This window comes from Convolutriloba macropyga, chromosome 10 (assembly GCF_964194025.1).
Source record: "Convolutriloba macropyga chromosome 10, txConMacr16.3, whole genome shotgun sequence".
NCBI classification, from domain to species: Eukaryota; Metazoa; Xenacoelomorpha; order Acoela; family Convolutidae; genus Convolutriloba; species Convolutriloba macropyga.
The window spans coordinates 50844997-50872847 of NC_134477.1; the positions used below are offsets into that span (position 1 = coordinate 50844997).

At 34.0% G+C, this 27851-nt stretch overlaps 2 protein-coding genes across 2 annotated transcripts; one reads left to right on the forward strand and one right to left on the reverse strand.

The window, feature by feature from the left end:
- Positions 1 to 1136: 1136 nt before the first annotated feature.
- LOC142348658 (uncharacterized) lies at positions 1137 to 13654 on the forward strand. The gene is made up of 3 exons (XM_075400089.1): positions 1137 to 1279; positions 7117 to 7228; positions 13451 to 13654. Exons 1-3 carry the CDS (start codon positions 1154 to 1156, stop codon positions 13633 to 13635), a joined length of 423 nt encoding a protein of 140 aa, XP_075256204.1. The 5' UTR covers positions 1137 to 1153; the 3' UTR covers positions 13636 to 13654.
- A 10321-nt stretch (positions 13655 to 23975) lies between these two features.
- On the reverse strand, positions 23976 to 27488 carry LOC142348190 (signal recognition particle subunit SRP68-like). Its single transcript, XM_075399436.1, has 4 exons — positions 27250 to 27488; positions 26868 to 26981; positions 25901 to 26568; positions 23976 to 25417 (listed from the first exon to the last, which is right to left on the reverse strand). Exons 1-4 carry the CDS (start codon positions 27471 to 27473, stop codon positions 24486 to 24488), a joined length of 1938 nt encoding a protein of 645 aa, XP_075255551.1. The 5' UTR covers positions 27474 to 27488; the 3' UTR covers positions 23976 to 24485.
- Between the last annotated feature and the right edge of the window lie 363 nt (positions 27489 to 27851).

Below are 27851 nucleotides of genomic sequence, written 5' to 3' on the forward strand. Positions count from 1 at the left end.
ATAAAAAAATTGGTTTACTTGGTTGGCCAGCTTGCTTTATCGTCGTTATTTTCGTGAAAGTATATTAGGTTACTTTTCATAGTAATTGACTTTCTTTTAAGAAATGCGGTTTATTGGTTAAAAAATGCGAAGTGAGCTGCATTGATAATGGATGGTGGTCTCCGAATCAGTATAAAAATTTAGTCAAAACTGAAAACAATTTTCCAACAAAATGATATTCAAACTGAGTATTTTTTACCGCTTTTGAGGTGGAAAAAAATCAATTTCCGAGCGGTTTTTGTTAAAAACGGCTGCTCCTTGAAACGCTCTTCAAAATGCTCAATTGTTCAAAATGCTCAAAAAACTGTCAAAACGTTCATACCAATCTGTGAAAGTTGCTTATTTTAAAATCAACTATTTTAAATCGACATCGAAGGCAATGAAGTAATTATTTTAAAATCAAAGAAGCCAAACGCAGTTCCAATCATGTTGTTAAGTGCTACAAAATTAGTATTGAATATTTAAGAGGAATTTTGATTTGCTCAAGCAGAACCTGCCTTCCTGAAAACAAATGCTGGTCTGAAATTGCTTGAATCTGTTACTTGCAAACAAGCAAAAAATGTTACACCAACAACTTAATATTCTAAGCTGAAAAAATAAGGAGAAATCACTTAAAATTTGGGAAATGTTTACTCACTTCTCATCCGATCCATAATAAACAATTGCAATCTTATTTTTGTTCTATCGGAATCTATTAACTGGAACAACTTGTTCAATCCCTAATCAAATCTATGAAAACCATTAGAAGTGCCAATAGTTTGTTCAAACATAGTTATGAAAACACAACATTTTTTGCATTCTTCAGGTTTGTAGTAACAAAATGTTTTCAAATGTAAAATTTGGTTAAGTTGGATTAATTAGATTACGCCCTAGCTCTGACACTTGAGAACGGGTCATTGGTCTAATAATGATCACCCTTTAGTCATGTTTATATATTTTGTGAATGAACCTCATCGTTATGTGATTTTGCCAACTAAAAAAAAACATTCATTTATAAATGTTGTTGTTTTCGGTTTGAAAAATTGATTAAATTTTCAGTTTTATCATGTGGGGGCTTCCTATGGACGACATTGCAGTTTTGAAAACAGATCGGCCAATAGAAAATGGGCGCAACATGTCAATTTATCTCTGTCCACAATCTACTAATCCAGAAAATACAGAACAAGTGTTATTGGCTGCCGTTGGTATGGGATCAACAACTTTGACTGATAAATCGCCAAATTTTCCTAAAGTTCTACAAGTGAGTATTACCCAGGCTGGTGTGTGCGCTCGAAATCGCCCTGATCAGACCGTCCCAGGCCGGAAGTGCCTCTGATCAGATCATCCCAGCCGAAAAGGCCTCTGATCAGACTCAACCGCGCTCGACAGTTTCCGTGCGCTTGAAGTGCGTTCAAATTTGTCTCTGATCAAACCCCGTTGCGCTGGAGCCTTTTATGCTAAGACCCAGTTACAATCGGATCGCTTCTGATCAGACCTAGTTGCGCATGAAGCGCGCTCGAACCCATCTCTAATCAGACTCAAGTGCGCTCGTGCGATCAAACTTATCTTGTATTTTTTAGCGTAAAATCGTCAGGCGTACGCTCGAAATTGTCTGATCAGGACGATTTCGAGCGCACACCTCAACCTGAGTACCCCTGTTAGTTCGCGGGATCAGTTATCTTGCCATGACATACAAGGGGAAAAACTGATTGCATGTACTCTAACTTAAAGTTGAAGGAACGTAAAAAGTTCTCTAATTAAGGATAGATTGAATATTACGATCTTCAGTTTAATGTGTAGGAGTTTGTACAATTATTCCGGGATAAGAATGACCAGGGCAATGTAGTTACTACTACTTTTGTTATACCGGCCGGAAATTATATGTGATTTGATAAGTTAGCCTGCCGCGAAAATAATAGGCACTAAATTATCATTTTTGTTTTCAAGAGTAAACATTTAAAATGTGAATAAACTATTTCAATATTAGACTCATTAAGTTGCAAAACAGAAAACCAATCCCTCGTAACGCAAAAGAAGTCTTCCTGCTCTTATTATTAGGCATGGTAGGCTATGCTTTTGCCATCAAACGGAAATAAAACGCAAGAATAATTTGTTCTTGGGTTAAAGGAATATAAAAAAATACTCAGCTCTTGGACAATCCCTGATAATCCTGTGATTTTGAATAAATTTGCACTACTATGGGAATTCAATATTACAGATCAAATAGGAACCTGCAACATCGCCGCCTTTCAATCTGTCATACATGAATAATTTTGCAGAAAAATTCATAGATGTTTTATTTATTTCATTTTTGTTAGACCTCTGAAATTTTTGATGGTTAAATTTCACAATAATACATTCTTTTGACCCTACTAACTTCCCGCGCTGCTTAAAAACTGTCTGTTCATATATTATACTGACTTCGCAAAACAGACTGACTATCAAAATCCTTTTTCTGCTAGTCAAATTCAATTCCTTAAATTAAGCTTGTACTCGCTCCGCGTTTTCCGATAAGAAAAAAAGAAATTTCAAAAATTTAATTTAATAGTTCCGCTCCGCGAAGGCCTCTCACAGAGCACTGAAAGCAATTTTGAATTTCGAAAATACTCATCAAAAAACCCCAACAATTCTCTCGCACGACATTGCACAGTCAGCAGCCAACAAACAAATTCCCATTGGGATCGGTTCTCTTTGGGACAAGCTGACACCATACCCTCCACTCCGCTGCGAAAAATAGAGAACTCAGTTTAAACTAGCGATTCTAGATAACGAAAGCAGTGTAATGAACGCACTAATTGCCCCAAAAACCCAAAACTGTACAACCTCCACTTGACCCATTCTACGAATAAACAGTATCTGGATCATTCAGTCGGAACGAGAACGGAGTGCACGAAACGCCCAGCAAACGTTGAACTTGTAAAACATTTTCCATCGCTTAACTGAAGTGGGAATTCTATATGGGGATTAGCCATGAACTCTTGCTGACAAAAAGGAAATTTCTTTACTCGATTGGAATATCGGGGTACAGGGACGACGGGTTTCTAATTAAAAAAATCCAATTATTCTAGTACACAATCTGAAAACCCATGTTTTTTAGGGCCTTATGGATGAAAAGTTCATCAGACCACAAAACCTGACATTTCACGTGTTCGTGGTAAAAAAAAAATAAAAAGAGATACAGCGGTCCAATTTATCGGAAAAGTTTGAGAGCTAGCTGAAAACTGTGATCTTGCGAATAAAGGAGAAATTCTCATTCGCGGCTTGTTTCTTACGAAACTGATTGACCGTGAAATACAAAAAAGCTACATAAAAAACCATGAAACCCAAAACGCTCTTGAACTATCAGTCATTTTGGAGTTGGGTATGCAAAACCAATTCTAAATTCAGACGCATAAAGGCACATTTGGTTCAACTAGCGTCAACGCTATTAACTCCAATACAATCTAACTTTCAGTTGATTGAGAGACTCGTCTATTCAACCCGAAGCTAATATCTCACACAACATCTTCTAGCTGAAAAAATTGTGGATTCCAGTGGTCCCAAGGACCTTATGACAGATGTATTGTGCGTGGCAAACAACGAAGTAATTGTAGATTGACAAGTCATTTTGATAAAACGCGAAAAAAAACAAAACATTTTAAGCAATCTTCTCAGAATTAATCTGGGAAAAAAGTGGTAAATTCAGTCCAACATGAAAAAAAAACCAAAAATTTGGTCAGTTTTGTGGACTCAGAAGCCCTCAATCCTAAAATCTACGACTCTGATAGTAGCTCATCAGACGACCAGAAGGTGGAAATCATCAAAGATATTGGTGAAAAAAGAGCTCCTGAGTATGCCGCTGACAATTGGCAACACGGCAATCACGATACTAGTTGACTCTGGAAGTGTATGCAGCAATTTGAACTCCTAATTCACAATGAAAGCGATTCAGTCTTCCAACAAAGCCCACATTTTAACAAAATCAGGCCCATTACAACTAAGAACGTTGTCAAAAGAAGCAATTCAAATCATTGGACAAATCGGTGCGAAGATAATAAGCGACGGTTAGAACACTCCTTAGGCTGATTCCATTGCAGTACAAGATGGATTACGGCCGTTGATTGGGAGAGATAGTTTCGAAAAACTAGGACTTTGCATTATTCAATCCCTGTCTCAATCCGCAGATTACACCATTAACAATGCTAGTAGTCAACGTCGTATGAGAATCCTATCCTAAACATATAGCTCGACTTGGATGTTTAAACTTAAATGTAATTTGCTTCAAATTTCATGAGTAACTAAAACCAAAACATCAAAGTGGAAGACGAGTTCCAGTCTAATTACAAGATAAAGTTAACTTGGAATTTCAAAAACTGATAAAAACAGACCGAAAAGTTTACAAGAATAATATTTTAACATAGCATTAGACTCAAAGGTCCTCAAAAAAGCTATGCAATAAAAAACAAATTTTATTTGCCGATTTTTGGAACGCTGGTATATGCCATATCTCTAAATATCAGTGATCGCGCGTCGCAGGATACCACTTTTGACTTGAAGTACGCGTACAGTCAATTAAGATTACATCTCGATACCGCTATACATTGTCATTTTAATTTAATTAGTGGCGATATGACAGTTAATTATAGAATGGTTTGGCAAATGGTCTTTAAAGTGTCATGGACATGCCGACATTTTAAAAAGCGGATGGATTGATGACTGGATTGAAAAATACGAATTGTTTCCTTGATGACTTTATAAATGTTAATAAAGGTGCTGAGGAAGAACATTTAAGTATGGTATTCAATTGTCTTGAAGGCCTATATCTGTAAAATCTTCCAATAAATCTGGCAAAATGCCACTCTATTCAATCTTAAGTTGATCGGCTATGGTACAATTTTCAGAAAATGGTATCTTAATGCTCGAAAGCAAAACGTCTGCATTACTTAATCTGTTACAAATTCGTCCTCTGTTACAAAATTATTACATGGACTGAACGTCATGATAGGTCCAGGTCTGCATAAGACGCAGCAGTAGAGAAACAGACTGTCTATGTTTAGAAGCCGAATACTTTTGTTTGTCAATTTCTGAAATCCTTTGTTAAACGTTATAGCGTAAACATGTTGGAGTTGCTTAAAGATGTCTGAACTATAGAGCACTTAAAAAATTATTTAGAAAAACTAAGATTTTAAGTTGTTACAGATTTTCGGGCTTTAACAGATGTCCAGTTATATATATATATATATATATATATATATATATATATATATATATAAACATATATATTGAATCGTGTAGTTTCTCCGTTCTAATAGACCTTAACAGCAACAAGTTTAATTCATAATCAAGTTAAAGTCCTTTGTACCAATAATTTTCATATTACGGAAGCTCCAACTAATAAATATCGAGCTGTAAGTTTAGTAGAACGCGTCATCCAAACAAATAAAAGACGCTTTGCGTGTATTAAATAAAAAAGTCTGCTATTGACCGGCCAAAAACGAAAACTACTTTCAAATCATTAACATACCAGCTATGCATCTGCTGCGAAAACACCATAAAGATTTGGCCCTTCAAAGCTCACTTCAGCAGAAAACCAAGACTCCGTTAGGGAGTATATAAGCAATTCCAAAGTCATCGAACCTCCTATACGAGAAAATAATAAATCGTTTTTTACATGGAGAAACTGTACTGCTTGACGTCATCCTGCCCAAAGAAATTTAAGGGTCCAGATATTGCAGTGACCTGGAAGCAGAAAGTGATATAACTCGCGCAACGCAAGATAAACATGAAAGAAAGACACAAGCAACAGACTGGGGATGGCCCTTCTTTCGCTCTACGAACGCATGTCGACCAATTGAAATAATAGAAAGTACAGCTGGAGTTGGCACGCAAAATACCGGACAACAAGCGTTCCAAAAAGAACTTCGATGGACTTTATGAGGTATTTGACGGGTTCCACGGTCAACAGAATTTCTTGCATAGGAAAGTGAAACGAAAAGAAAGTGACACACAAGAGCGTGATCTCGGAAGTGGAGGGTCTTCAAGTAAGAGCAACTTTTCACGATCGATGCAAATTTGCATTCCCAAAAAACGCACTATTCTGCTATTCGAAATTTTGTTCCAGATTCAAGGTCACCACCAGTTTCACAAGAACCACTAATTGCAGCACCAAAAGCACCGAGTTTTTGTCTTCAGCAGTTGAAATCTTCTAACGAGTATGCGAATGCTACTACTTAATCCAGCGGCTGCACTCGACATAGCCTAAGTTATTATGGCAAACCTCCATCAAACTTTCAACCTCCATCTGCATCATCCAGGTCTGTGATAGGAATCATTCGTGACACCGCAAGTTCGTCAGCAATCCAACATCTCACCAATTATCGGCAAGATATCACCAGTGGACACATGCATACGAACTCTGAACGAGCAACGCGATTCCACTAGAGGACCTATTTCCGCTTTCGTTGGGCGAAGAGGAGTTGCTTTTTGGCAGTTTTTGAACTGTTACGCAAAAACATTTCAAACTATTAATTATCACTAGCTATCCATAACCAGAAATTATATTGTTGATGTTTTTCAACCGAGTTATAAATAATATTTTTCATAAATATGTCGATATTAAAAATTACATCTTGCTCTTTTTATTTCCAAAGCAATGGGTCTATCAACATGAAAAATTTTGCCGTAAATGTTCATAGATTTTTTATTTAGTTCATCTTGTTTGACCCCTAATTTGGTTGATGATTTTATTTCACGATTGTTTTTCTTCTTCTTCCCTACTGACTTCCCGAACTGCTGAACAACTGTCTGTTCGTATATCTCACTGACTTTCACAATCTCATTTCTGCTCACCAAATTCAGTTACTGAAATTATGCGTGTACTCGCTGCGCGTTTTCCAAAAATAAAACGCAAATTTCATTGCACTCAATTTAAAAGTGAATCCCGCTCCGCAAAGGCCACTCACAGAAATCTAGAACTGATTTTTCACCGCAAGTACACATCAACAATTCTCTCGCACAAGTCAGTTGTTCAAATATAAATGATTTTTGCAGTAAATAAACCCAAACCTATTTGTTGTCTCGATACTATTTTGGTGAGAAAATTGTTTGTTTTTGCAACAGGAAGCCGCTTTTGTCCAAGTCATGCTCGAATATGACGCCAGTTTCAACCTTATGCTGTGCAGAGAAGACTTGATTTGCACGATATCAGTGGAAGGGGGCGCCGCCATTTCACGTGAGAGTTTAACATTTAGAAAATGGCTCTTGTTTGGCCCAGTTTCATGATATTATTTGGCCCAGATTGAGGTGAGAGGGAGGGCAGGGGGTTGGAGCATGTATAATTACGCTAATCATTTAGTCCGTGACACTTTTTAGAGTTGAGAGAACTTTTGTTCTTGGTTCGAAAAAAAATAATTTTACTTGTATCATAGCTCTTCTTGCGACAATTCACAATGTTTTTTATTTTTGTTCATTGCATGTTCCAGTCATATGTTTTCAATGGTTTCCGACAAAATCTGTTATTGAGATGGGAAATTTTTCGTTTGGAGTCAAATTTAACAAGTTTGTACAAAAGTACAATTTCATCCGTTGAACAAAATCCGGTAGCATGGAATATAGCCAACACTTACTAGCACTTACCAGAAAAAAAGAGATATCTCCAAGTGTCTGTTAGGGTCAACTGGAGTGCAATTTAAGTCCAAATTAGTTGATCAACTGATAACAGCAGGAAAAATTTCGATTTCCATTTTTCAGCAAAAAAAGGAGAGAAATGATTAAAACTTTTACTTTCTCATTTTTGGTATGATAGCGTATGATATCATTGAGTGTATGATAGCGATGTAAAGTGGAGACACAAAAAACACACATAGTTTAATCCAGATCACGGAAAAAATGGTTACTTTTTTGGAAACAAATCACTCATAGATTTTTCGTTTTACTCATTCAATTTGTCACTTTATTGCTAATCAGTATGCAGAAAAGGTTTTTCAAAGAGCGGCAAATCTGATCTGTGAGACACTTTTTTGGTGGTGGCTACGATTGCTCCCCATGGATCAAAGAAAACAGATCTGATTTTGTCCAATTCCCTTTTTTATGTAGCTTGTGTCTTCCTAATATTTCAGGTGGTCTTTTGAAAATTCTCTGATTGCAAAAAATCTCAGTGAGTTGCTAAAAATAAAAACGATTTATTTTAAAAGCCTGAATAGAATTTGGTACCCAATTATCCCCGTAAAATCTATAAGAATTTTGCATAATTGTCGAATATCTTTGTAAAGAAGCAAAGCAGCCTGAAGAAAAAAGGCATGATATTAAATTTTTGAAGCTTTTTTTCTTAATATAAGAAGCTAGTTCCCAGATTTGTGCACGTTTTGGGTCAAAATTTGGCTATATTTAGATATGTGTTTCTGTGATTGAATCTTAGTTGCAAAAATAGTGGACAGTATTCACAAGAATCGCCAAGATTCACTAAATGAAAAACACAATGAAATGTTTTAACACAAACTATTCTTTATTGCCTTCACAAAGCAGCATTTGAGCAAAAAGAGCTTAAACTTTAAACTCAACTCACCATTTGGACCTCATCAGTAATTGTAAGATACTCTAAATTGTAAAAGTTAATAGGCGTATCGCCAGCAAATACATTGAGGTCATCTGCTTCAAAGAAAATTTTTTCTTAAATAATTTCAGAAGTTTCCTGTTGTTGAAATTTGCTTCAAACAAGAAAAAATATCTGCCTTGCAACATTATGAGGCATTTTAGTTATTTATATCACCTTTGTCTGAGTCGGGTTCAGAATGAACCAGGTTTAAGGTCTAATCTTTGTTAATTAGGAGCAGGCTTTTCTTCAGAACTAAACCGTTATCAAAATAGTTGCAAAACCGGTAAAGGTAACCAGTTCTGATAGCTCAGTATGAACATTTTATTATTTTTACCTAAAATTTTATTCAATAAACATTATTTGTTATTTCTTTTAATAACTCAAGGTTTTTTGTGATAGAAACAAGAATCCATACGTGCTTCAGTAAAAATTTCACAGAAAATTTATAAAGTTTCCAGAAAAATCAGCTGATGATTATGAGAAATGTAGGCGCTAATTTGAATCACCCTGAACGCAGTTGCTTGGCATCAGCTTAACAATTTTTGTTCTTGAACTTTCAAATTGAGGTAGCAGTGTTACCCGGGTCAAGGTGTCACCGCTAAAAATCGCTAAAAGATAAAAGATTTGCGGTGAATTTGAGTAAAAGTGTAAGATTTGCGTTCAATGCGATGAATGCGGTGAAAAAAACTTTTAAGCGGTGAAAAATATTTTGTCCCCACTTAAGCGGTGACAGAAAAATTTTCACCGCTAACAGCAGAATGCGGTGAAAGAAATTTTTCACCGCTACCAGCAGAATGCGGTGAAAAAAAATTTTTCACCGCTAAAATCGCAAATCTTACATATATTCATCGCTATTATCAACGCTTACCTTAAACTCACAGGAAATATCATTAAAGTAACTGACAGATGGCGCAGTGGAATAATAATTGTTGACATTCAGGATGTGAGAGGTTCGAACCTCTGTACGGCAATTTCTTTTTTGTAAGAAATCCTGTGAAAGCGGTGAAAAAAAAAATTTCACCGCTAAATACCGCAAAAAATTCACCGCATTCAACGCTAAAGGATGCGGGCGCTTTGCGGTGAAAAAATTTTTTCCCGGCTGTTCACCGCTAATCTAACTTTTTTTACCAAACCTCGACCCGGGTATTGCTCTTCATCATTTACGACTTTAATGTATTTTTGACGTATTAAAAAAGAGTAATGCAAAAGCATCGCGATTGTCTGAAAAAGAAAACAGAAGTTGAAATAGGTTTGCAATGTTTTCTCCATAATATGAGACAACTGGGTCCCTGCTTTCAGGAAATTGTAGAAATCGTGTTATTCCATGCGAGTTGAAACAAAAAACCGGGTAGCCTTCTCTACAAATTATTTATATTACTTGTTTCCCTGAAATCAGATTAAGAAGACCTGACCAAAATGATCAAAATTTTGTTTTCCAAATTTTTTGATCAATAATTATCTGATTTTGCTTTTATCAAAATCAAATCAAAATTCCTTTATAGTTGATATTTACTCCAGACATGTTTTACAAAGCAATTTATCAGAAGCATGTTTGACAAAATTGAGATTTTTCTCAAAAGTCAACTGGAAAAACCAATGACTGCACGTTTGCCTAATTTGAATTTTCAATAATAGTCGCAAAAAACTTCAAACAAAAGTTTCTTGACATACCTAATCCACGCTATTTCATGTTATGTACAGACGTACAACATTAATATTTTTGTTAGGACGACTAAAAAGCGTTAAAATATGACATAATTAGCAGAAAAGACTTTTAGAAGAACAGAAAATTTGATCTATGAGTTGATTTTTGTATGGAGAATGAAACCACTTTTCATGCAAAAGAAAACAGAGCTGTCCGTTTCCACTTTCCGCAATTTCTCTTTTGACCTCAGTAAACCCATTTCGTCAAAAAAATTTCTTTTAAAATTTTCAATTGAATTTGGAGCACAAATCCCACGTAACGTCTACAACGTATTCAAGATTTAACTGCTCTGTATTTGTATATTGTTTGATACCTTAAAAATGGGTAAAACATTTTCATGAAAAAAAAACCTTAATAGAATTTTTATTAGCTTTTGGTTTTACATAAAGTACCAGTTTAGTTCCAAGTTTAGCTTACATTGTGAATTAGCAAGTAGCTTTATTCAGTTTTGGTTTACTGTTCAATTTAATTTCTATTGCAATAAAAACAGTGGACTATATTTGCAAGAATAGCCAAAATTTCCAAAAAAAAATTACAGGTTGAAATGTTTTAAAACAAATATATCTTTAATACCGCTGCTATCTAATACTGAGCAAGGGGCGCAAAAAATGTCACTTTCAACATACCATGTACTCCAATATCAGTTCAAAAAACAGGATTAAACTTAACAGACTTATTCAGATACTTAGTTAGCGCAAAAATGAAAATTACTTGGTGTATCGCTAGAAAATAGGAAATATATTGGAGTCAACTGTTCTATACAAAAAGGTTCTCAATAAATTTCAGTAGAAGTTTCCAGTTTCCGTTTGTTGAAGTTTGCTTTAAACGAGAATATCGCTCTTGCAAAATGTTGAAGTATTTTGTTTATTCAAACCGGTGTTTATCGTAGTCGGTTCCAAAACCATTAGTTGCAAAACTGATAAACGAAACCAGTTTTGATAGCGCAGTATAAATACTTTTTGGTGGCCAAAAATTAGATTAGTTAAATATTACTTTTTAATAATTCAAAATTCTGTTTTTATACTGATATAAATCAAAATCCATATGTGCGACCTGACTTTGTCAGTTAGCCCAGCTCAAAAATTTAAATTGTTCAAGGAATTCCTAGGGCAAAGGAAATAATCAGTAATAGATATTGATGTGGAAGAATTTTAATCACTTTTTTTATCAACGTGGGGAAGAAAGTGAGTAACACAAATTTTCACAAGGTAGAAAGTGAGCCAAGTTTACCCTGTCACAAAACTTTTTTCTTATTTCCTGTTGACACTAAGGAAATTTCCAATATAATAAGTTCATTTGAAAACAAAAGCTCAGCGGGTCATGATGGGATCAGTAACAAACTTTTAAAACTAGTAGCTTCAGCAGTTAGCTATCATGTGGCTAAACTGATAAATAGGAGCATTCAAGAGAGATTTTTTTGCGGTTTGTCTTAAAACAGCTAAGGTAATTCCACTACATAAAAATGGAAATTTTGAAAACCCTTCAAATTATCGACCAATTAGTCTTTTATCATCCCTAAGCAAAGTGTTTGAAAAAATCTTGAATACAAGGATGGTTGAAATCCTCGAAAAACATCAACTTTTTTCAAACAAACAGTTCGGATTCCGGCAAAAACGCTCATGCGCCCACGCTATCGCATCAGTTACAGAACTGATGCGAAATGTTATTGAATCGCAAAAAGTGGGTTTCGCTTGCTTCATTGACTTTCAAAAGGCATTTGACACAAATGATCATTCACTTCTTATGAAAAAATTACAAAATTTAGGCTTTCGAGGAAAAATTAATACACTCATTGCTTCATTCCTGTCAGATAGAAAACAATTTGTAGTCCACGGATCAAAAGAATAGAAAAAATAGGAAATTAATGTAGGTGTTCCACAAGGAACAATTTTGGGCCCGTTGCTGTTTCTTTTGTTTATCAATGATCTGCCTCAAATTGTTAAAGATAGTTCAAAATTAGTACTTTTGCAGACGATACAACAATTTTAACATCTGGCAAAAAATTTGGAAATTGAGGAAAAGCTCAATAATGACATGAAAAAGATTGAAAATTGGTGTTCAAGAAACAAACTTGTCCTTAACAGTAGGAAATGTAAAATTGTTGGTTTTGGCCGGAATGTACAAAAAGAAAAAAATCTGCTATTAGGCGAACTTGAAGAAGTAGTTTCGTTCAAATATCTAGGATTGTTCATAGATAAGCATCTCAATTTTGATCTACACATTGAACATGTTGATAAAAAAGTTAGCAAAATTCAAGGGAACGCTGTGCCGAGCAGGAAATTTTTTCTCGAAAAATTTTCTATTACAAATGTATAATAGTTATGCCAACACAATGATATCGTAAGGAATTTTAGCTTACGGTTCGGCGAAAAAAAAACAAAACTCAATTCTATTTTTTGTTTAGAAAAACGCATTTTAAAAACTATCTTTTTCAAGAAAAAAGGAGACCATGTATGCTATCTTTTCAAGCGTTACAACGTGCTGTCATTTTTGATTTATATTTTGACGCTCTTGTAAAAGAGATCCTGGATCAGATTGCAAAAGTTTCTCCTTTGAATTTTCTTGATGTTGACAGTAACAGACCAAATACGCGGGCGTCCATTAAGTCACTCATCCATTTGCCAAAAGTCAAAACACAGACTCGGAAGAAATCCTTGAGATTTTCAATAATAAAAATGTTCAACTATCTTGCTAAAGAAAGTCTATTACCCAAACAAGTAGCTAAAAAAGAAATTTTTTCGATTCGAACTAAACTTAGGGCAAATTATTTGGATAATAAAGATGTTTTCGATATGTTTTATTAGGTATTGCACGTTTTTTTCTCTGGGCACCTCTTGTAGAGTCTTTTGGCTCGTATGGTGTCCAAGGTGGTAAAATGATTAAACTTAATACTCTGTATAAAGTACTCTGTATCGTCTACCATCTGAATTTAAATCAATCAATCAATCAAAAATTTTAGGGGCAATATTTTGATAGCGTTTTTAAGTCTTTTTGGAAATAGGAGTAAAATTTGCTCTATTTGGAAAGATTTTGAACTGATTTGTCTATTTTTATGCCCTTTCAGCAGCTGCGGGTGCTTCGTTGAATGATATTAGGAATATTCCATTATTTTCAATTTAGATCAATTTAGATCAACTTAATTTTCTCCTCTCTAGTGATGGACGACGGAGGGCCTCTGATCAGATTCAAATGCGGTACACTGGAGCCAGAATGTCTCTACGGTATCGCCAGTTTCAGTAATAATGGGCATCCTCAGAGTTCAAGGAAAGAGCAAAGTTTTTTCACAGATGCAGTGCGATTTAAAACTTGGATTTATAGTCAAATAATAGATAATCTGTAATCTGAAATTGCATTGTTGACGGCTGATGTTTGAGCTAAAAAATATTGGTAAAAATGTTTGAATTGAACTGTAGTATTTGATTTCATTCATAACCACAGTTTACATATAAGAGACTAAGGTAGTTTTATGCTTCTATATACGACGCTAAAATGTATATAAAAAGCACGTGGTGAGAGTGGTGGTCGGAGGTTCGGAGGTAGGTGCCGTATAAATTTATGTGCACTAAGATGGGGGTGGGGGGGGGGGTGCGGATCTGTTAGCTGCAGACAGAAAACTACTTTGAGTATAATTGTTGCGACTCCTCTTGAGGGGGAAGGAACTATATACTCAAATGGGTTTTTTTGTTCAGTCAGTTTTGACCGATCAATATATATTCATCGTAGAGAGTTGAGACTGGTATCATTAGAAAACTTGTCCAGCGCAGAATATGGAATTAAAAGATTTTTTTAATTTTCATTTTTTACAGGGAGTTTTCGAGGCTTAAATTTTGAGAAAATAGAGTGAATTCCGGTGAGATTTTATTCACATTTTTTGGAATTTTTGACTAAAACATCGCCAATTTTGCTAAAATTTGTTGATTTTTTTTAGAAAGTGTTCCTGATATTTATTTGTAAAGACAAAAACTTTATTGTAGGCTATTTTTACTATTTTTTTGTCAAAATTCTGGCTAAATATTTCAAAATTAAGACTTTTCATCAAAAAAAAAGCACGAAATCAGTTTCATTAGTAAGGTTTGATTAAATTTACAGGAAGTACAGACCGAACCACCACTATAACAATCTTTTTAGACTCAAAATGGGGCTTTTCTACTTCAAATTCCGTTGAGAGTGCTCTGTAATTAAAACTTTGCCGTTTTTTGCTATATTAATTCGTTGGTTTTCAAACACGGAGCATCTGTTTTTGAGTTTTCAACTAACAAAATATCAATATCTAGAACATTCGAACAATTAAGTGTTCCTATTGGAAAAACAGCATTAGGAGGGCTAGTTTTGGAACACTCTTGGACTGGTATAATCCATAAATGATTCGGATTGTAATCAGCCGGTCTTTTTTTTAAAAAAATCGATCTTTTCTACATTAATTAAATATCAGAACATTTAAAACCAAAGCTCACTAAAGATAGGTCCAATTGAGTTCCTAAATAGCTCCACATTGTTGTATCTAGCTGATTACTTGAAACATCTTTTGGTTGTTTTGCCTTTTAAAAGTATTTGATTTTTATACAAATAATGACTTATTGAACTTTAACTCTATTTTTCTCTTAATTTGGTCAACTTGTAGCTTATTGTCCGCAATGAAACAATGCTTCCTCTTTCCTTTGAAATCAAATTCAGTTTTTTTTTGCGATTTTACGCCTTAAGTTATGGTTTTCTGGCTTTGATATTACTAGATGTTACATTTTTAAAAATTCTTTAGACAATTGCCCGATTTGCACGTTTTGTAGTTTTGTCACATTATCACGTTATTGACAGTTCGTATATCACATTATTGGCTTTGAAAATAAAGCACAATTGATAATAATAAAATCCTTTAAGATAGAGATTATGATTCTAACGGCTTCGACGCTAATCTCTCGAAGAATTTATTTGAATTTTGTCTTTAACTTTCCTTTTTTTTCTTTATTTAGTCGTATGAAAATTCCAGTACCATGACCTGGTACCATTGTTTTTTCATGGAAGAAGAGATGATTCGATATTCTGATATTAGTAGATAGCTGATGGCTTTCATGACTCTGAAAACAATAGTTTTTTAAAATAAAAAAATACACTTTGTAATTTTGCAATTTTGCTCCTTTTATTTTCTGTTTGTTATTTAGTCTCGTGAATGACAGGCCAAAGATGACATTATTGTTGTCAGTGGAACGTTTCAAGAGCGATTGGTGTCACACAATCTAATGTTTTTAAAGAATTCGTTGACTGAAAAAAAAGTAAATTAAAGTAAAAGTAAATTTAAAAAACTAAATAAAAAAAGTAAAAAAAGTAAATAAAGAAGTAAATTAAAAAAAGTAAATAAAAGTTTAAAAAAAGTAAATTCGTTTGCCTTTGATACTGAAAAAAAGTAAATTAGTTTTTGATTTTTGTCATGTTTGACGTTCTTTTTGTAGACGTAGGACTTATTCTGGATAATTTCAATTCTCAAGTGCTTTCTTTGGAAGAGAAAACGAACCTATTTATTTATTTCATTCTGTAAATAATGGCATCCATGTCTTTGGAAATATTTTTTTCGAAAAAAAATTATAGAGTTACTTAATTTTGTGTTTCTTTTCATTTTTATCTACTTGTTACCTAGCTTCATTATGCGAGGTTACATATTACATTATAGGCGTTCAAAAAAAGTGCAATCGAACATATATTGATGGCCATAGTATGGTTTTACGGTTTCGAAAGCGTTTTCTGCCAAGTTTTATTTGATTTTTTGTTCGTTGTCTATTTGTTGTTCCATTTGTTACCGCTTAAAAAATTGAATACCGGCACCATTGTTCACTCCACCACTGAGTTATTTGCTTTGGAGGCTATCTTTTTGTTCATGCAGTAATTTTAAAAAAATAGTTTAATTTTTAGGTTTTTCTATGTTCCTCATTTGGTAGACAATCATGCCAAAATTGTGGATGAGCGGGGTCGGAACCTTATGTGCAATTGCACATTACCGAGTCGCCTTGTTGCTTTTAAACCTAGGGATATCTTTGCTATGATTGGTTTGAAGTTAAACAACGCGTCAGTATGTTCCGTTTTAAGAAAAATGGACATCGAATTTTTGTTATGATAAAGACCCACGTCAAAATCACCTACAAAAAATTAGCAACCAAGCCATTTAAAAGTTGTAATTTGGTTCGGGGGGGGGGGGTAAGACGGGGGATGAGAACTCTTAGATGACACCACAAATGTTAGCCCAAAAACAAATGTAAGATGTTGTATTTAGACATAGAAATAGAGAAATAGTAGCAAGTCGAAGAAAAAGATGGTCCTATATACCCAATAAATAATCTGTTCGCGCTATTAGGCTGGTCGCAAATCAACCAAAAAAATTACAGAAGCTTTAGCTGACAGAAAGCAAGAGTAGAAGTTTCAGTATATTGTTCCCGAAGGATTTACTCATTAAATACTTTAATCACCCCGATTCTCTTGACATTGTTGGCATTGGAATGATCCAAAATCGATTAAAATTGTGGGATACCCGGATTTAGCTCTTACAACCCAAATTTTGAACTCATTTCAGTGCTTTTCTTATTATATGTTGGATTGAAAACCAGTGAAAACTTTTGAGCAAAATAAGCGGCGTCTCAACGAATAGGAAAAAAAACGTGTCCTTAAAAAGAAGTTTTTCCAAGCTGCTCATATCTCCAAAAACTACGAGAATGGACGCCCAAAAGACCAACAAAGCAAAAACACCTATTCCAATGCAAGACTAAACCGAAGAAAATGACATAAGTGAAAAAGCGGACAAAATTTTATTTCTATTATGTTTTGTTATTGATTGTTAACTCCAGTTTTTAAAAAGAGATTATGCAGCAAATACTACAGATTTCTTGGGTCGAATTAATCAAACTTTTCAACAAATCAATTCCACAATTGCTATCAATGAATTGATTTCATTCAAATTGAAGGAGTTGTCGAAGCTGTCCGAAAAAAATGTCCAAAAAATTGAGACACGCTAAAAAAAGAGCAGTGTCCAAAACACATTTAAAGAAAAATCAGAAGAATTAAAAACAAAATATTTCCAATTTCTCTGATCAAAACTTGCTAATAATGAAAGAAACTCAAATGTTACGTATTTCGTTGAAGAAGACAAAGAAAATAATTGCACCAGAGTTTTTAAAAATATGTTAAAACGCGGTCAAAGACACTCAAAGTTTATACTAATATCAAAATACAACAACTGCGGTACATTGGAATTACTACCAATCCTCTAAAATTTTTCGGTTTGGATAATTTTAATGCGGATAAAAAAAACAGTCAACGTAATGTTCAAGTAAAGACATTCAATGGAGGAGTCTTCATATTTAATGGAATCTTTTCAATCAAAGACATTTAATGGAATCTTAGGAAAACAAAGGTAATATGGTGCATTCAGGCACAGAAATAGTTGCGATTCGGAAAAGTAGATAGTCCTAAATAGCAAATTGAATACTCTGTACGCACTGTTAGGGTAATCAAAAATGAACAAAATTTTCACCAAAACTTTAATCGACAGAAAACAAGAGTGGAAGTTTCAGAAAATTGTTCCCGGCGGATTTATTCACCAAGTACTTTGATCATCCCGATTTTCTTGTTATTGTTGCATTGGAATGAACTGAAATCGATTAAAATTGTTGTCTGCCCGGATTTCAGCTCTTACCACTCAAATTTTGTACTCATTTCAGAGCTATTTTTAAAATGCTGGAGCAAAAACCAGTGAAAACTCATGAACAAAGTAGGCCGAGTCTCAAAGAAAAAAAACATGTCAATAAAAGGAAGGATTTCGAAGCTGCTCATACCTCCAAAGACTACGAGAATGGACTCACAAAAGACCGAAAAAGCAAAAACACCTTTCCCAGTGCGACAGTAACCCAAAAAAACAATGCAAAAAGCAAAACTGCGGACAATAATATACAATATCTTCAGTCAAAACTCGCTAATAAAGAAAAAAAATCAGATGTTACGTATTTCATTGAAAAATCAAGGAAATTAATTTCACCTGATTTTTAAAATTATGTTAAAACATGGTCAAAAACACTCAAAGTCGATACTGATAATTTTAAGGTGAATAAAAGAACTGTTAATCCAATTTTCAAGAAACACATTTAATGGAAAATAAAGAAATCAGCCGAGTTTCTTTTTTTTCAAAGTTCTCGACAAGCTTAAACGACAAAATTCAGTATTGGAAAAAAATCAAATTTTTGTAAGGAATAAAAAGTCAATTACTACCAGCATGCAAGCCGAAACTGAGAAAAGATTGGAAAAGTCAGAATATCCAAAAATCAAGAATTTAAACTGGTGAAAAAAACTGTCATTGACTCTCATTGACAAAAGAGCGAACGACAAAAAAATTTTTCAAAGAAAAAATATAAAAAGAAAACTTCTTTTAATGAGAATGCCAACTATGACTTCCTTTTAATCAATTTGAAATTTTTCAAATTTTTATATTCCATTTCTAAGGAAACATAAATACTTTGAAAATACGAATTTAATTTTAATTTTAATAAACTAAAACCGATTAAAATTGTGGGGTACCCAGATTTCAGCTCTAACAACCCAAATTTTGAACTCGTTTCAGTGCTTTTCCTATTAACTGTTGGATCGAAAACCAGTGAAAGCTTATGAACAAAATAAGAGGCATCTCATAGAATAGGAGACAAAACGTGTCCTTAAAAAAAATTACTTCCAAGAGGGTAGAATTGTTCAAACTTTTCAACAATTGATTTCCACAATTGCTAGCAATGAACTGTTTTCATTCAAATTGAAGCAGTTGTCAAAGCCGTCTGAAAAAATGACAAAAAATGACAAAAATGAGAAAAATCAAAAGAACTAAAAACAAAATTTTTCCAATATATCCAGTCATAACATGCTAATAAAGAAAGAAGCTCAGATGTTACGTATTTCATTGAAAAAGACAAAGAACACAATTGCACAAAATATTTTTCAGAAACATGTTAAAACATGGTCAAAGACACTCAAAATTTATACTAATATCAAAAAACAACGTCTGCTGCACATTGGAATTACTACCAGTCCTCTTAAAATTTTCATTGTGGATAACTTTAAGGTGGATAAAAGAACAATTATTGCAATGTTCGAGTAGATACCTTAAGTAAAAGCGTCTTTACATTTATGGAATCTTTTCAATCAACGACATTCAATCGAATCTTAGGAAAAGAAATGTAATATAGTGCATTCAGGCATAGAAATAGTTGCAATTCTGAAAAGTAGATAGTCCTAAATAGCAATTGAATACTCTGTACGCACTTTTAAGGTGATCACAAATGAAAGAAAAATTCACAGCTATTTTAATTGACAGAAAACAAGAGTAGAAATTTAAGTATTGTTCCCGATGGATTTACTCAACAAGTACTTTGACCATCCCGATTTTCTTGTTATTGTTGCATTGGAATGAACTGAAATCGATTAAAATTGTGGGCTGCCCGAATTTCAGCTCTTACCACCAAAATTTTGTATTCATTTCAGAGTTTGTTTTAAATGTTGGAACGAAAACCAGTGAAAACTCATGAACAAAATAAGCGGAGTCTCAGCGAATAGGAAAAAAAAACATGCCATTGAAAGGAAGTATTTCGAAGCTGCTCACACCTCCAAAGACTACGAGGAGAATGGACGCACAAAAAACTGACAAAGCAAAACGCCTTTCCCAATGCAACAGTAAACCGAAAAAAATGAAAAAAGCGAAATAGCGCACAAAAATTTACAATTTCGTCAGTCAAAACTCGCTACTGATATGAAAAAATCACAACTGGGGTAGATTGGAAATACTGCCAGTCCTTTCAACATTTTCAGTGTGGATAACTTTAATTTGAATAAATGAACAGTTACTACAACAGTTTTCAAGGAACACATTCAATGGCAACTAAAGAAATCAGCCGAGATTTTTTTTCAATTTTTTTTAAAGCTGTCGACAAGCTGAAACGACAAACTTCAGTATGGTAAAAAAAATTGAAATTTTTATAAGGAAAATAAATTCAATTACTACCAGCATGCGATCCGAAACTGAGAAAAAATTGAAAAACTCCGAATAGCCAAAACTGAAAGCTTTATACAGGTGACAAAAAAACTGTCATTGATTCTCATTGACAAAAATCCAACGACAGAAAAATTTCCAAAATATTTTAAAAAGTTAATTTTTTTAATAAGAACGGCAACTATGACTTCTTTTAAATCAATCTAAAAATTTTCAATTTTTTATAATTCATTTCAAATGAAAAATAGATACTCTGAAAAAACGAATTTATTTTTAATTTAAAGCTTTAGAATTGAACAAAATTTTTTTTAGGAATCTTGTATGCATTGGGAACTTGTTTTTATTCTCATAATCTGATTGCTTTCAACGAATGATTTTTATACTTCTAAGAAAATTTCTTCATCAGCATTTCATTTTGAGTTAAAATATATAAATCTCCCAAGAACAAGCCATTGTTTGTTTTGCTTGCCGAAAAAACTGTCAAGGCCAATGATAAATCTTTGGAACTCCGATTTAGAAAATATTTAATGTAAGAAAAATAATAAAACAACTATAAAAAAATAATTAATAATGTTAATCAAGAAAGCGAAAAGAAGCGGCCTAACAATTTCTGTTCTCCTTGTGCTACTGCTTCGATTTTCTGAAACAGATTTTTAAGTACCCTTTATTGACTTCCTTTAAAGAAATTATTGTTTTTTAACTGCCCTTAAAAGTTATATACTTTCCAATTTTTAATGTCCAAAAATACGAAGTTGATACAATTCGATATTTTCAAAAGGACAAGGGGCACAGATTTAACGTATTTTTCTGATAGTTTTTTTTGTGAAGAATTTTATAAGCGCAGTTTCAAGAAGAACCATTAGTTAAGAATTTTTTAAAACTAATCTTCTTTTGAATTTTTTACGAGCCAATACCCGTACCAATAGATTTAGCTATGCGATAACTTGAGGAATTTTGAGTTAAAATCATTGTAAGTTATAATATTAATTATAATGTTTTTATATAGTATAATTTACCATTAATTTGTCATATGTAATAATTTGTCATGTCTCAGTAAAACTGTTGCAATCAAGTCCATGGAAAAAATTTAAAGTTCACACTGACGAAAATAACTGCGAAAAAACATTGCGATGGGGTTAGTATCAGAGATGAATTTAGCGATAAATTGACTTTATTCAAACCTTTTTACCGTAAAAACCTTTTTATTTGAATTATTCATTACACATATGAATTGCTTTCCCTCACTCAATTTTTTAAAATTAAACTTGAGTTTTGAAGCGCGAAAGTATTTTTGTTGATTAAGATATGTCGTGAAGGATCAAAATCTAGATACTAAGTTGCAACTTAAAATGTTGGTTCTATTATCGCTGTTCTACTGTTCTGCAATTAGACTGACATTATTTACGCGTTTTCAGTAATTAGTTTTTCGCGCTAAGATCAAACGATAGGAAAAACAACTACAAGAAAAACTCAAAAAAATTGAGAACACAATTAAAATCCTCCTAAATACTTGACGGATAATTTAATTCTAGAGTAAATGAGTAGATAAAATAAAGAACAAATTTTAAAAGAAGTACCTGAGAAATGAACTTGACTGATCAAAGAGAAAATTAACGATTGCTCAACCTGATATATGAACAAGTTTGTCATCTGCCTCCAATTCTCGAGATACACAAAAATGAGAGCTTTTTAAATGACCATTTGAGAAAAATCCAAAAGATTTTAAGAACAAAAGATGTCGATTTTCTCCAGTCAGAACTTGTTAATACACAAAATAAATTACGATCTTGCCCATTTCGTTGATGAATGGAAAGAATCATTTCAGTGGAGTTTTAAAATTCTGTTAAAACATTGTCAAGGACACTCAAAGTTGATACTACCAGCAACAAGGATGGTTGGTAGTTCAAGGAGGCGTTCTCACAGAAAGGCTTTCGCAGAGAATGTTTCTTCTCCGCTTATCCACATTATTGGCTCAATTGTCTACCATATGAGGAAAAGATAGAAACTTCCAAAAAATCCCTTATATTGATCAAAATAAATGAGTGTTTTAATTTAAAAAATGCTTCTAACTCAAATCACTTTGAAAGGTAAATAATGCCACATTGGTGCGCCGATGAGACCTGCCATTCTGAAGACTACGAGACAAGACAAACAAAAAAATCAAATAGCAACAAACAATTACATACAAAATTTGGAAAAAACCTAAGAGATAAAATAGCGTCAAATAAAACCTCAACTAAACAGAATAGTTTGAACTTCACTCGAAAAAAATATGGGACTAGTCCTTGATGAGACTCAAGGACAAAAACAAAGACAAAAATCAAAATGAAAACTATAATAAATCACAACTGCTCTTTGAACCATTGTATGCTCATTCCGACTTTGAAATGGAGACATTGAAACCTGTCATTATTCAGATTATGTCGTACGTCTGCAAAAGAAAACAACAGATTCCGCCGATAAATATAAAACATTAAACATACAATTTAACAAAAAAACGGCTTCGAAGCCGTTAAAATCAATCAATTCCGTAAAAAAATAACATATAATCAGTTGCCCGTTTTTTGAACACCAATAATGAGATATGTGACCTCTGGAAAATGAGAATAGGTAACAAATATTAAAAAAAGAAACAAGTATTGGAAAAAGAACAAAAAAGGAAAAGTTAAGAGAACAATCTTTTTTTGAAAACAAAGTTTCAGACAAAAAACATTTGCTGTGAATTTATATAATTAAATTGATTCTTTTATTTCTCCAAAGAAAAAAATTGAGATCTGTCATTATTCGGAATATGTTACACTTCTACTAAAAGAACGATAAAAGACGAAAATCAAAAATTAAATTAATTTTTTGCGGAAAGCCGGTGTGGAAGCCGTTGAAAAACAACAAGCAATGCACTAAAAATTTAAGATATGTTCCATTCTCTTCCTTCAACACCGATATTTTGATAGGCGACCTGTAACTAAGAAGACCAGGTGACAAAAGACAAAAACTACAGAAAAAGCAAATATAAAAAATACGCCTATATAGTTTTAGAACATTTGATTTCAAAGTCATGAAAATCAAGGCACTATACAAGTGACAATAATTTTCCATTGTATCTCATTGACAAAACAGAGTTCGAGGTCTACAAAAGCAATTTTCCTTTCTCGAGGATAGTATTGATAAAAATTAAGCAATATCAATGAGAGGTAGAAAACATTAAAGACACAAAATTAAACTTCTCTAAAAATACCTCAATAATACAAATCAAAATTGAGACAAAACAAATCAATTGCTTACGGAAATAAAACTTTTACTACGTCCAATTAACCCCCACCCCCCGTCCTCTATAATCTCAACAAAAAACATCTAAAGTCTCATCATTGTTTTCAAAAGTCTAAACAACTGTGGAAGGCCGTAACAATCAATTATCTACAAGTACTAATTTGACTGACGAAGGTGGACTAAAATTTTCCCGCACTTTAAAAAATACGAACCAGAAACCCCTTTCGTTTTTTTGCTCTTCAAATATTTCTACAAACTTAATTCACGTACATTGAATTTTATGTTTGTTTTACTGACTGACATCCGGGCGAGTTATAAAAAGAGAATGTCATAACTTCTCTTCGGTTCGTATAAAAAGTCAAGAGTACTGAATTAAAGCTACGCTCAGGTTACAGCTACATAGAAAATTGATGACAATATTTATTGGAACCCATGATTTTGAACAATGGACAACAATGAAGTTACAAAATCATTAATCGTTTAACAATTTCAAAATCAATGGACTTTACAACATAAAATAGCTTTGCACATATTTGTAATATTTATTACAATAGATTTAATACTTAATACCAGAATCAAATTTGATTTTAAATTGTAATCTATATAAATAGATCAACAGGCGAGGTGAACACACAAATCAATTTAAAAACGAAACAAAAACTTTGTTAAATTTTTAATCCGTTTCATGACAAAGTTTCAGGAAAAACGATAAAAATTAGGATATGGAGAAAATTTAAAATTGAGGAATATTTTATCAGTCCTTAAATTTCATATCGATGGTGCACTTATAGTCATTTCAGTCACCCCAACATACCAAAAGCATAGTTTTTCACTCTGATTAAGTTCAGTAAACCGAGTTTTTCAAAGCCGAGGTTATTAATTCTTTAGCTGTTCGTCGACGGAGTTCAGGCTCTTTTCTACTTGCTTCCGCCCCACCATCCTCTGAAATATCCACCTAATCCACCTTTGGCTTGATTGCTAGCTTGCACCTTCTCCTGGACGGCAGATGGTAAACTCACATGGTTCGATGCTATGTCAAAGAACAATGGCTTAGCTGGCACTGGCACATATTCCGGTGGTAGACTTGTAATCCTGAGGTTCTTCAAACACGCTGGGGTTAGCTTGACCCACTGATCCAGGGTTTTGTCTAGGGGCACCATTGCAGAGCCAGGATTTGGACCTGAACTTACCGCCGGTTGTTTTTCCTGTGGCGGGATTTCTTTGGCATATTGGGCAGAAATGCATAATGTGTAAGCATTGTAGATTTCAGCATCGACACAAGATATAAGATCTTTGATCAATTGCACGATCATTTCTCTATCCATACCCATAACGGTTAAACCTTCTAAGTTTACAGATCTCGCAATTTCTTTCGCACGACTGAAAAGCGCTAAGGAACTTTTCCACTCGCTTTGGGACCCATAGCATCGCGCCAATTCGTAAATGCTGAACGCAGAGAAGGCAAGTTGGTACGTTAGCAATCCATCTCGAAAATTCTGGAAACTTCCAAACGATTCCACGAACTCTATAGCCAGTATTTCATCTATGAATTCCGAGCATGACTCGAAGAACTTCAGGAACGTCTGAGGCTTCAGTTTCTTAGAAGCCTCGCCAAAGAGATCCTTGCCTGATTCTTTCGACACAAGATTGTAAAGGAAGAAAATGTTCTTTTGAATGCTATTTGCAAGCTTGATAAATGTGACGTATCCCAACAGGAACATGATAGGGTTCTCAACTGAACTTGAAACCCCGTTGGACATTTTGACAGAGTTAGATTCGGGGGAGGGTTTGCTGTCCTTCTGCTGTTTTGCTTCTTCCTTCAGCTTGGCTTGTATTTGTCGAGTTTCATCTGAATCAACATTTTCACCGTTACTTCAAAATACATACGAAAACTTCTAGTCAATAGGTAGATAACAATGTCACTTTCACATCAGTTCAGGCGTCCATTTATATAACCAATTTAGGTCGAAAAAGTAAACACATTTGAATCCTAACGTTACTTCCAACGGTTTTTTTATTCATCGACGAAAATTAGGCGGAAAAAGTCACTTGAATGCTAAAATCTTATTTGATGTAATTACGGCACAGAGGTGAAAATTGACCACTTCCTTAATTTAATTCTTAATTTAATGGTTAACTGCCCATTTCCTTAATTTAATTCTTAATTTAATTGTTCATTAACCACTTCCTTAATTTAGGTTTTTATTTAATCCTTAATTGACCATTTCCGTATTTAATTGTTCGCATGTATTCAACTCTTTGAAGAATAAGTGAACCTATGCAATTCTTACAAACTCCATTTGCCATGGTTTAGATAAGATAATCTACTTACCCAGCAGGCTATCCAAGAACCCAATCTTAGCTTCATCAGTCAACGCTTTGCTAATTTCCTGTTTGTAATTCCCAATAGACGTCAAAAAACTGCTCCAGAATGGCAGCTTCACATCTACCTTCTGTCCGAGCCACTCAAAACTCGTAGCCTTAATATCTCCCTCATTCGCCACGTTCGACTTCGACATCAACTTCAACTTGTCTTCGAAATCAAGAGCCAGCTCAGCTGCGACTGTGTCGCTGTGATCCAAATTTTCACCCAAATTATAAGCACAGAAGTTGATCAAGGGTTTGACCTCTGCAATCTGCACATCATAAGGTTCCCGCTTGTCTTCACTGACCAGCAGTTTGATTCGTTCATACAGTGCCAGAGCACTTTTGAAGTTCTGGAGCGCTTCCGACCAATGACGCTTGTTCTGTGCAAGAATTCCTTCCATATATTCATGATAAGCTTTCGCTTCGATTTCAGTTCGAGGGTCAACTTTGCACTTGGGACCGTCTGCTGAACAGATTCGCAAAAGTGTACCCGAGATCTCACATGCGTGGGTTAGCTTCCGGATGGAGTGATGAATGCGTCTGGGTTCCAGTTCCGACTCATCCTTCAATTGCATGGAATGGGCCCACGCTCGTTCAGCGTTGAGAAGCAGAATCTCAAGGTACCGCAAATCTCTGAAAAAAAAAGTTGAAGTTGGATACCCTTCAAAACAAAGACTTCGTAAAGCAAAATTTAAATTTTTTTAGCACTAATTAGTTTGATTATATGATAGCGCTTTCAATTTCACTAGCTTTACATGAAATATCTTAGTGGTTTTCAATTCAGGAACGTTTTAAAACACATGGCAGTTTCAATAAATCTCCATATGTCAACAGAAGACTGCAAAAGCAGCTGTATTATAAAATTGCGCGTTCAAAGCTAGTGTAGTTTGAGTTTTGAAAAACGATTAAAAAAACAGCTTTAGGATACTTACTTGATGTTGTCCTCATTGACTGGCCTCTTTTGGAAATGTTTCTTGTGACTAGTCTGGGTGAATTTGAGAGACTTCCTTATATGCTTCAGTCTTCTCGAGCAATATCCACGATACCTGAACAAATCATTAACTTAGTCACTCTATTTCACTCGAATAAACAACTCCAAGCCCTGGTGTTGGTATCACGATGCTAAAATGTACATTAATCGAGACCATGAATAAAACGTTTCATTTTTTTAAACTCAGTCGGAAAGCCAATTCAGCATTAATTTACAAACTATTTCAAATTAAACGTGTAAATGAACCTATAAAAATAGTTTAACAAACTTTTGCGCATTATTTATTTACTGGCCACAGAAAAAAAACATTGTTGATTTCAAACCTGAAGAAATCCTGATGTCTCAGTCCGTGCTTCATGTGGTATTCGTGAATCACAGCTTGAATGGGCAGACACAGTTTCTTAGAAGGCTGTGAGTGCTTCGTGCTTGGAGCCACAGACCCACTTGATACTTCAGTTGCATCTCCATTTAGAATAGTTTCACTCTTGTTATCCACTGCTGGACTCATTTGTCTCTGGAAAATTACCATCAACGGATTTTTAGCCATTTGATCAATTCGCCGAGTTCATTCTTTTGGTTTGAGACTTGCTGAAAATTTGGAGCATTCGTTGCATTTATTGGAATTGTTCATTTGAATTCTGTCCAGGTGAAATTATCATCAATGCAGTTTTGATTAGCCATTTAACCTATGGACTGTCTACTTTCAGTTAGTTTCAGACTTCATGTATTTCTACTAGAAAAACACAGCGTTGCATTTTTTTGAACTGTTCATTTGATTTCTACCCCAGTGATGTATACTTTCCGAATTGTTTCCTTTTCACCTGAAGATTTATTCCTTTATAATTGGCGTTTTCACCTTTAGAATGGTATATATATTAAACGTACTGTATAGTGCTACCTCTTATTAGCTCTTAATCTATAAATG

Coding starts and splice junctions, on each gene's coding strand:
- LOC142348658 (XM_075400089.1), top strand. CDS start 1,154: ATGTCAATTTATCTCTGTCCACAATCTACTAATCCAGAAAATACAGAA. Junction 1,280..7,116: donor ATTTTCCTAAAGTTCTACAA/GTGAGTATTACC, acceptor TTTTTGCAACAG/GAAGCCGCTTTTGTCCAAGT. Junction 7,229..13,450: donor AGGGGGCGCCGCCATTTCAC/GTGAGAGTTTAA, acceptor TCTCCTCTCTAG/TGATGGACGACGGAGGGCCT.
- LOC142348190 (XM_075399436.1), bottom strand. CDS start 27,473: ATGGCTAAAAATCCGTTGATGGTAATTTTCCAGAGACAAATGAGTCCA. Junction 26,569..26,867: donor GTCAATGAGGACAACATCAA/GTAAGTATCCTA, acceptor TTTTTTTTTCAG/AGATTTGCGGTACCTTGAGA. Junction 25,418..25,900: donor GTTCTTGGATAGCCTGCTGG/GTAAGTAGATTA, acceptor ATGTTGATTCAG/ATGAAACTCGACAAATACAA.